This window comes from Cyclopterus lumpus, chromosome 21 (genome assembly GCF_009769545.1).
Source record: "Cyclopterus lumpus isolate fCycLum1 chromosome 21, fCycLum1.pri, whole genome shotgun sequence".
Taxonomy (NCBI): Eukaryota; Metazoa; Chordata; class Actinopteri; order Perciformes; family Cyclopteridae; genus Cyclopterus; species Cyclopterus lumpus.
In genome coordinates this window covers 11,780,025-11,790,105 of record NC_046986.1, presented here as the reverse complement: position 1 = coordinate 11,790,105, position 10,081 = coordinate 11,780,025, and the positions used below count along the sequence as shown (strand labels likewise).

Sequence of the window (10,081 nt, the reverse complement as noted above, 5' to 3'; positions counted from 1 at the left end):
TGTGTGTGTGTGTGTGTGTGTGTGTGTGTGTGTGAGTGAGTGAAAGAGGAGAGGTAGAAAAGCGCTGAGGATGCAGATACCAGTGTGACGTTCATGGCTCAGGTCAGCTCTTTGTCCTGGGGAGGTACAAACAGGGTGAACCTGTGGTTCCTAACCTCTACTGCAGCTGCTATATTTAACCTTTTCAAGCTTAATTATGGTGAACGTCAGGGCGCCTTCAGCAGAGTCACATTGGTACTCAAAGTTAAATGTGAATCCTTGTCCTATGCTGCGTCTCAAATTACGTTCTTGCGTACTAACACTTGCTATTTGAGTGCATAAGTTCATTCACACTGACAAGTATGTAAAAATGCACCCGGATGGTGTACTCATAAGAATCATAAAGTTGTGTGTGGAAGGCAGGACACTCCTCACCCTTAGTGGTTGCCATCTAAGCTACAAAGCTGAAAGGGCGAGACCACCAAACTTGTAAAAAGGGCAGCTTAGGAAGCTGCAGTGGTTGCGTTTGCTACGGTAAACACCGCACTATTCAAATGGCGACACGGGCGGTGACGTATTTTCCACCTCACATGAAACAGGGAGCACACACAAGCAAGGAAAAGTTTCAAAAGAATGATCAGGTGAGCGAACAACATTCACATTAAAATGTTGTCCCTATTACTCCATCCGGTTGCAATTTGCCATTGTGCACATTGTACTACATAAAAAGTATACTAACGGAAGTATACAAATTGAGACAATTTTAGCTATTACAACCAAGTTCTTTTTTCATTCTGAAATGAGTTATTGCTAAACCATCTCTTTGGCCTTTATGCAAAATTCAGTCAGAGCTTTAAAAAAGGTATTTAACAGTGTCCCTTTTCCCTGGGGGCCATCATTAACTTGCTTCTGTATAATCCAGAGGAGAGTGACAACATCCTCTTAATCCCATCAGCACCAGGGAGAATCAGTGAGCAACTCTTTGGTGCAATAGTCAGTCTACTAGAAATGGATCAAGACCAACACTGTCACTCAGCAGAAAGAGGAGGAGTCGGACACTTCTTCCCAGGAAGCACCCACAGCCGTGACAAACAGACAGATGAGGGCTGAAGCTTAAAATAACATCAGCTGGGAGGCAGCCTCAAGCAGCCTGGCTGTCTGTTTCCTGACTTGCCCAGATCATCTGACACAACTGCATGGCTGTTGAATGAATGTTTTGACATATTGGAAGTCGACCAATTTTTTTAGAACATTGGGAAATTGAGGTGTTGAAAGTCCCCCAGGTAAATTCCTTGCTACACATATAATCAGAGGAGAGCGAAAAGAGGGCAGTGCTGTAAAGAGAAAATCAACTTCACACACCTTTACATTTGTTTGTAGTCTTGTCCAGGATGGCCTTTGTTGATACAATTTTACCATACCTAGGGGAGGAGCAAAAAAGGCGAGGCATTGTTAGCTGTATTATTATAAACATACTGAGTTATAAAACAAGCAGAGGGGAAGGGTTGAGCAACACTATGACATCACCGTACAAGTATGAGAAACAGGAAGTGGTTTCCATGTGGCAGTGAAAATCCCCACCATGCGAGTGCAAAGTTAAACAGTCCTTTGTGAACCACTTTATACAGTCTGAGTTACCATGTTCACCTTACATCTTTTTAATGGCACACAGCAGGTAAAAAAGGGTTGTATTGTTTTCAATCTGCACAGTTCAGAAGAGTTAATATGCTCAATGAAGTGAAGAACATTTTCAAAATTGGGAGTGATGTACTGTACATAGGCTTCTCTTAAAATATATTTCCTTCAATGTGTGTTTTCCATTTGGACCACTACATTGGATACATTCAGTCCATAGGTATCATGTTAAAAATGACCTCTATAATCTACAGTGACCGTGATAAATATGTAAGCATGACATCTATTGCATCTGTCCATCCGGGGAGAGGGATCCTCCTCTGTTGTCTTTCCTGATCCGATGTGAGGTCCTGGGACAGGGATGTCGTATGTGTACAGATTGTAAAGCCCTCTGAGGCAAATTTGTAATTTGTGATATTGGGCTATACAAAATAAACTGAATTGAATTGAATTGAATAAATGCCACGATGGACTCTGCAGTTTACCAGAAGGGTCATTTAGCCAGGGGTTAGGCTAAATGGTAAAATGGGTTTAATTGCATGCATTTATGACCTTTTCTACATCTGAACTCAAATTATGTGTGGCTTTAGCACAACCTTCAAAATGTACATATGAAGTGATTATCAGCACATCCAATATGTTAGGTCAGAAAACAAGCATTTCTTGACATTAAAATAAGTAAATATATGATGGCATTTAGGTTGCTTTTAAATCTAAAGTGCTCCCATTTGAGGATCAAGCCATAATTTAAAGTTTAAAAAAAAACTCTCACGGTAAAGCATTTTGAGGATTGTTTTTTATCCATCTGAATTTTCAATCAAATTAAATAAATAGAAGAATAACCTCTGAGGCCAATTTCAATATGCGATACATTTCTCAACCTCACGAAATAAAAGCAAATAAAATCTCAGAGGATCAAAAGTGGTCTCTCTGCTTAGGAAATATAAGGCATCTAATGCACAAAGAGAACTGTGGATGAGCCAAAGATGACAATATCTCTCTTTTATCCACACACATGATATATGGAACCTCTGCTGCTGTGCCACACATGCTCAACATTTACACTTTGTCCTTGTTTGGTTTCCCAGATGCATGTGTCATGTTCAAATTAAGGCTGCATTTGTTATCATTTCAAATATACACATAAATCGCTAGGTGTCTCATCACACACTCTGAATGGTCCAAAACTACTCTATTCTTCATAAAAAGATGATACAATCTTGAATTATTTCTTTGAAGATATTTAAACTAACCTATGGCTCAATTTGTATGAATATAAGCTACAACAAAGACAACACAGCTGTATGATGTTTCAATAAAATAAGTGTGCAATTTTACATCCATTACATATTTACATCTCACCGTTTGCATTTGTACACCCTATTTGTACTTTAACAAATGTGTGTCAAAAAAGGACTGACACTGCTCACTCTAAACTACTCTCTAAAACTAAAGTAGGCCAAAAAGTCAAAGGCGGATCAATAGCAGATAATGATGAGAGGAAGTGTGGTACTCACGGCTGACAGAGCTTGACCAGGTCATGGTCTGTGGTTGAAGGGGACAGGCCTCGGATATAGAGGTTTGTTTTGCTCAGCTGGTCCCAGCCCGCAGTGCTACTGCTGCTGCTGTGGTTGCTCGGGCTGGGCGGCGCCATGGGGTGTGACGACGGGGCAACAAGTGGCTGGAATACACAGAAAAAACTGGGTTGAATTCAATTTCAGAATGGGTGGTGATTAAATAATATTGTTCATCGTCGTGGTTCAAAGTTCTCAGGTCTACGTGGATGATTTGCCTCCGACCACCACCAGCAGCATCCCTAATGGCTCTAATGCTCAAGTGTGGTCAGAAGATTGCTTCTGATGTCCCAGTGTACTGAGAGACCCTGGAGTACAATACTGCAGCAAAGTGAGAAGGTAAACCACTGGAGGTCAGCGGAAATAAGATTTGTATGGGGAAGTTACGTTACTCCTAAAATAACACATTTTCCGGCCACTTTGGGGCAGCAGTTACAAACTAAATATGCAATATTTACATATTTTGCTCTTAAAAAGTTGATATTGCAAATTTCTTAGCAAAACGTTGCTTATATTCACACATTCAGAGTAACATTAGCATTAATTTGCAGCTGTGTTTCTGGCAATCTGTTGAATGAAATACCAATATGTTCTCTTCCAATTCTCTTTTAGCTCTGTATTGCTCTCCACCAACTCCTGAGGGAATTTAGTACGCTGCAAAAGGCTTCAGTGTATATGTTCACCAACTGGCTGATAACTGTCTGTCTGCTGATTGGTGCTGGGTGAGCAGCGCACAGCTGGTTTTAGAGCTTTTTAGAGCTGATAAAAGCTGTTTTTTGCATCTGGAAAAGGCAGGAGATACAAAGCAGATAAACATGATTAGATGTCTCTCTGTGTATGATGTCACGTATATACAAACCAATAAAGGCCTGTTGTGTGCCCTCAACAAGCCAGTCATATATAGTCACATATTAGCCAATGTATCATGTTGGTTTCTGTTCAGTGTGAGAATTAATTTTTGACAGAGCAGTGATCCATATCTGCAGAACAATCTCCATCACACCTTCACAGTCAGCACAATCAAGGTCCACAGTGGCTTGTAGCTTCGTAAACGTTGCACTCTTATTAATGAGCAGCTTTATAAATATGCTCAGAATGGTTTGAATGAACGCTAGTATTCATTTAAGAAAAAAAACTATTGTTTTGCTCTGAGATTATAAACTCAGTCAAACAACTGGCACTGTAATGTGCTATTCAATTTGTTTTCGTTTTTTTTTTTAAATCTAAGTAATGCTTACAATGCCTCTCCTTTGGCAAGGGGGAAAAGCAAAACTCCTTCAGCCATAGGGGAACTTTTTTGCTTTATGTTTACAAGACACAGATGTCGTCGCTCTCCCCTTCAGGGATTCGTCTTCTTTACTATCCAACACCTATTACCCCCCCTCCTGTCCCCCCACCAACCCCCCTCTCTGAGGAATCACAAGCTGATGGAATCACAAGCATGAAGTGGTGACAGGATTCAGCAACCCAAGTCAGGACAAGAGGATCTTCTCCTGTGACCGACTGGTCAACAGCCTCACATGCCTTCAGCGTGAAATAAGTCTGACTTACTGTTTACCAACTGATTGGTGGCACAAGTCCACAAGCACCAGTTATCTGCTCTCTTAAGCACTGTGTTCAAATAATGAGCATGGTTTCAGCATATGGTGCAAACTAAATTGTTTTGCCCTTCAGTAATCACCATGAAGAACAAAGCAATAATGTTGCTCCATGAATAGGTGACAAAGGAAGAGGAGTCACAACATATTTCGCATTTCTTGGAAAATGAAATAAAAACCTTACACACTACACTACTTTAATGTGAAATATGTTGCAGTTTCCCTCATGACAAGCCCTCATTTACAAACAATATAACCGTGGCGTGACTGTAAATAGATTCATTACCAGAATCGCAGATTAGGCTACAGGTCGAAAACGTACTTAAAAGAAACAACAGGAATTACTCCTTAATTTACACTGAATAAACCTCAGTTTGGCACCAACACCATATTTCAAAAAGACCTGGTGGCCAAATAAAGGTGGCATGTGTCATCATACTAGTTTGGTATCAATCCTCATAGGGTTTACATCCAAATACAAAAATAAAACACAACTAAATGAGTAAAGGGATTTTAGATTTGGGAAAAAAACCCTCCATGATGTATTTGTATTAAACTTGTTACAATCTAGCAATAGTTCATACCATGTGAACCAGCAGCACACAAGACAAGTCAGTCTTCTAAAGAACGCTTGCCACTGAGCCCCGAGCTTCATGTTCAGTCTGGGCGTCAGGTGAGTGAAACTTCCTTTTTCTGGAGGTCAGGAAGATAATTTTGTTTTCATACATGCAGCTGGTGTACTGCAGGACTGTGAGAGGTGGTGATGGGGCGAGGACTGCATCTTATCAGCCAGCTCCAGACCAGCAGAGCCTGTCATATCCGAACTGGAAATACACAGGGCTTCCAGTAACAGGCCTCGCCCATGGAGCTCTAGCCACAGGATAACAGCATGAGAACTTCAAAGTAAATATGCTTATTCAAATCGTTTGGCTACAGGGAGTTCTTAAAAAGATCTATGAAATCTAGAAGGAACATCCATACTATTATTCTAGACAACACAGAGAAAACTCAGTTGCAAGCGAAATGGGGTGTATGAATTTCATTAAAAAAGTTGCCATTTGATTTAAAGTAACAAAAAATGACTAAATAGAAGCCGACTAATGCCCACTTGTCCAAACTAAGCACTATGGAAATCACAAACATCTGTTGGGTTTCTGTGAAGAGGTGTTCACTGCCAGCTCACGTGTACTTTATTGGTAATCCAAAAATATGGAGAAGTTATGCAATTAGGAGGAGTTAGCCGACACGTTTTGCTTTGTGGCCACTATTAAATACACTGAGGGTGTAGGCCTGTGTCTCTCCAGAGGAGCACCGCCCGGGCAGCAGGTATTCTCAGTATGCATAAGTGGCCTATCTGAATGGACTATCTGAATATCACACACACAGGAACACAACACTGACATTTCATATTAACGTTACATAAGTAGCCGAAACCAAAGGAAGTTTTCTTTCTGTTTGAGCGTCGCCTATAAGTTTATTTAGGCTGTGAGCTGCTGTCAGATATAGATTGTTATCGACTTCTATAAGCTGTGTGCCATATTGTGTCTGAAGGCTGGTAGATTTGAGCTGGTTTACCTGTTTGCGATACGGAGTCCTTAGTGGGTTTCCAGAATTAGCAAAAATCATCCTCAATTCGAACCGGGAGGGTAGTTTTCTTTTCTTCAGTGGAGCTACAATTGTCTAGAGAAATACATAAAACTCCTTGTATAAGTAGAAAATGATTGGGCATGAATATGCTCCTTACTCCGCTGAAGGACACAATACAATTATATACATATTAGCTGTATACACATCCTTATTGTCGTCGACTATCCTGCCACAGAAACCTCCGTAAATTGTCCCAACTTCGATTGCCCAGCCCCGTTTGTTTGACTGGCTTCATTGATTTGCAGTCAGCGCTGCGCAGGACAGACTCTGCCACAGTGGGAGAAACCATTCCACCGCTTAGTGTAGGGGTGTTAAGAAGTAATACAAAGATCCCGAAATACATATCAATTTGCATCTGTTTACTCTGAGGAGGATTTAAAAAGTATTCTTTTCGTACGTACAGCATGTGTCTTGTCGTTGGCTTTTGTTTTTTGAACACATAATATAGAAAACGCTGTTAACACCTGTTGTTCGTTTATTAATAGATGCATACCAAACATTCCGCCGTCGACGCTGGCCCATATACGTTTCAAGGAATTTCTTTTCTGCGTTTAACTCGCACGTACCATGGAGAATATTTTCAGGAAAGGGGCATATAAAATCAACTTCTATGTTTAGTTTGAATGAAACGTATCAATGGCAGTGAAGGATTAAGTTGTGAGGCAGCGTCTTACCGCGAATATATGAGCTCCAATTGGCCACGATGCATTGGTTTAGAGGCCTGAATAAATATGTGTTTTTTTTATTATTAAAATGCTGTATTACAAACGCATCTCTTCCCCGTAAAAATGAGGCCTGAGCCATTTTAACCAGATACCAAAAATAGACCTTAATTTCACAGGAAACAGACAGAAAACATTGTAACAAAAATGGGCTTGGAAATGGATGCTACAAATGTTAAAGATGTAAAAGATCAGTCCAGTAAACATCGCAAAAATCTCTGAAAATGAAATAGAAATGATCCGCATGTCTAGAAACAACTATAGAGGTCATTTAGTAAATACGGCTTTAGATTATGTGCTATAATCAACAATAATGGAAATATTCGATCTTTCAGTATAAAATATTATTTTGAAAGAGATGGTCTCTGTTATGTATTGTGTGCAGTAGGACTCTCTTAACGTGAGTGGCAGCTGATGGTGGTGGGGGAAGTCTTTATTGAGCAGGTAAGAGGGACAGGGTGGGCTATAAATCAAAAGCACCTGCTGATTGGAAAACCAACACTGGTGGCAGAAAATGTGAATTAATGGACACCTTCAGCAAGGTACAAGCACCATACTATAACCGCTGTCTTGTTCTAACTTAGTTAACAGCTGAACCCTGTGGTCTCCCTGATGTTAGTTTGCAGTTGTTTTGTGTCACCACTGTCAGCAAGAACAAATAAGTACCCGTGTTTTTTTCCTCATTGACCCAAATGTGCGGTGTTGTAATATCTAAAGAGAACATGTGGCTTTGTTTTGGCTGAATAATGTGAAACTGGCTGCTTAAAGCTAGGAAATTACTGAAATTATCATTGAGAACCCACTATAATATCAATGTATCCAAACATAGGTGTGATATGTGATAAGCCATTCCTAAATGGAAGCAAAGGTCACCAGTAGCGCATGTAGAGATGTTCACCAGACCAACAGGAGTCAGCATTAAAGGAAGGGTATAGCTGTCTGATTCAGCACTCTGCTCACGGTGCCAGAGAGGCAATTGAACCACCACCTTTTATGAAACAGTGAAAGGAAAGGTGATCTCTGATCCCTGTATTTGTATACCCCTCTAACAACGCCTAAATAAACCTACACATATATCTATCTATACCAATGCTTTCCAATGCTTTAGTACCAACCAGCCTTGGAATGAATACCTCACTTAAATCTAAAGCCTGTAGTACAATGAAATCCCTTCTATCAGATTGTTTTGATACGAAAGGGCATACCTTTGCTAGATATCCAGAGAGCATGCCGCTCCCCTAAAGGCGATCTCCTTTCATTATAGATGCAGGTTTAGATTTCGCATGCACAATCCCCCAAACAGGCACAAACATGCATAGATGTAAAGAATATAAGATCCCTAAGACACAAACCCACAAACAGATAGCTCCCTCTCTTTCTCTCTCTCTCTCACACACACACACACACACACACACACCTACACACACACACATACACACACACACACGCACACACACCTATGCACACACTGCTGGGTACTTCCAAGGGAAATAAGAGAGATAGGTTATTTTAGGACGTTGTGGTATTTTGTTCTCACTCCTCCCGGAGCAAATGAAAACAGTCTATACCAGCTGATGTACAGTATATGTAGACAATGTGGCTCTCTGTTTTGTCCTCGAAAATCATAACAGAAATTGCAGTCCGAAGGCGGAGAGAGAGAGAGAGAGAGAGAGGGATTTCTCCTCACTTCCTCTGTTTGATTCCTGATAAGTATTTTAGCAGCTCCAGGAAGCTTTTAGTATCCGTTTCTGTACCTTTCTCCCAGCATGGATTGGGGCGTGTAACCCCTCTTTGGCAGCAGCAGATTCATTTCCTCTGACTCTCGACTGTAGACTAACCACAAAAGAGAGCTGTGAGTTCCGATGTGTGTGTGTCACACAGAAAAAAAGGGCCAAATTCACAACTCATGGTCTTTAATTAAGGTGCTGATGTGGGGGTGGTGTTCATGACAGCCCTGCTCAGTTATACACACATAAATGAGTCACTTTACTGGCTCCAAGTAATAATTAACAATGAGAATGATTTTGTTTAAAAAGAAAGAAAATGTTATTGAATATGGTTTGAAGTTTGAAATGGCTAGATGGTCTTTCATTTTCAATTTATCACATTATTATTTGAAACCCCTATCTATGTAATTCATAATCTGTGTTTGATATATAGCAATGGAGAACTTTAATTTCATCACATATTTATTTTACTCACTTACTGTATTTATTATTTTTGTTCAGATGAGGAAATCCCATAACTGTATGAGGCTTATACAGCATTAGACAATTTGGAACCTATATATTTCTATGACACACAATGCACCGCAGAAAAAGGATAATGTTGGACATACAAATTAATTTTTTTCATAGCTTTGACATCATGTACAAAACATGTGGAAATGCAATTTAGAACTCATAAAGCAGAAAACCATCTCATGTCCATTATGAAATTCAATACAAAATATTATTTCTTTATGAAAAACTTTGATGATAACTGCCAATTTTGTTTGATTGATCCCTGACACGACTTTATGTAAAAACACATGGTTGCAAATACAATATGGTCTTCTTTTAAAATATTTCCCACATAAAGTGTTTTTTGTATGATAAGGTTTTATTTAATTCATATTACTCACTGACATTTTACACACATATTTGAAGCGTTATTGTGGAGCCTGGCCTCATTTCGCTCATGTCAAATGTCCTGAGAATCAGAGTCATATGTGTACAAAGGCCGTTCTTTCAGGCCTGCCTCTGACATAAAGAGCAGGGCCACTGGGCTGTTTCATTGTTTACATTCTGCTGCCAGGCAACTCTCCAAACTTTATTGTAAACACTGTATGGTGCGGTTCAGCCTCAGCATAATGCCATTGTCCACGTACTCACCATGGCAGTTAATGCATTCAACTTGACACAAATGTACTTTGGCGGAGGCAGCC

The 10,081-nt window shown here is 40.1% G+C and overlaps 1 protein-coding gene across 1 annotated transcript; it reads right to left on the bottom strand.

Moving 5' to 3' along the window:
* Positions 1–141: 141 nt before the first annotated feature.
* LOC117749998 (RNA-binding motif, single-stranded-interacting protein 1) lies at positions 142–6,670 on the bottom strand. The gene is made up of 3 exons (XM_034560816.1): positions 6,362–6,670; positions 3,132–3,295; positions 142–1,400 (listed from the first exon to the last, which is right to left on the bottom strand). Exons 1-3 carry the CDS (start codon positions 6,410–6,412, stop codon positions 1,334–1,336), a joined length of 282 nt encoding a protein of 93 aa, XP_034416707.1. The 5' UTR covers positions 6,413–6,670; the 3' UTR covers positions 142–1,333.
* Between the last annotated feature and the right edge of the window lie 3,411 nt (positions 6,671–10,081).

Excerpts from the sequence above, each read along its gene's own strand:
- LOC117749998 (XM_034560816.1), bottom strand. The coding sequence starts at position 6,412 with ATGATTTTTGCTAATTCTGGAAACCCACTAAGGACTCCGTATCGCAAA. Across the intron at positions 3,296-6,361 it reads GGACTCCGTATCGCAAACAG|CCACTTGTTGCCCCGTCGTC; the intron begins GTAAACCAGCTC and ends TGTGTATTCCAG. Across the intron at positions 1,401-3,131 it reads CTGGTCAAGCTCTGTCAGCC|GTATGGTAAAATTGTATCAA; the intron begins GTGAGTACCACA and ends CTCCTCCCCTAG.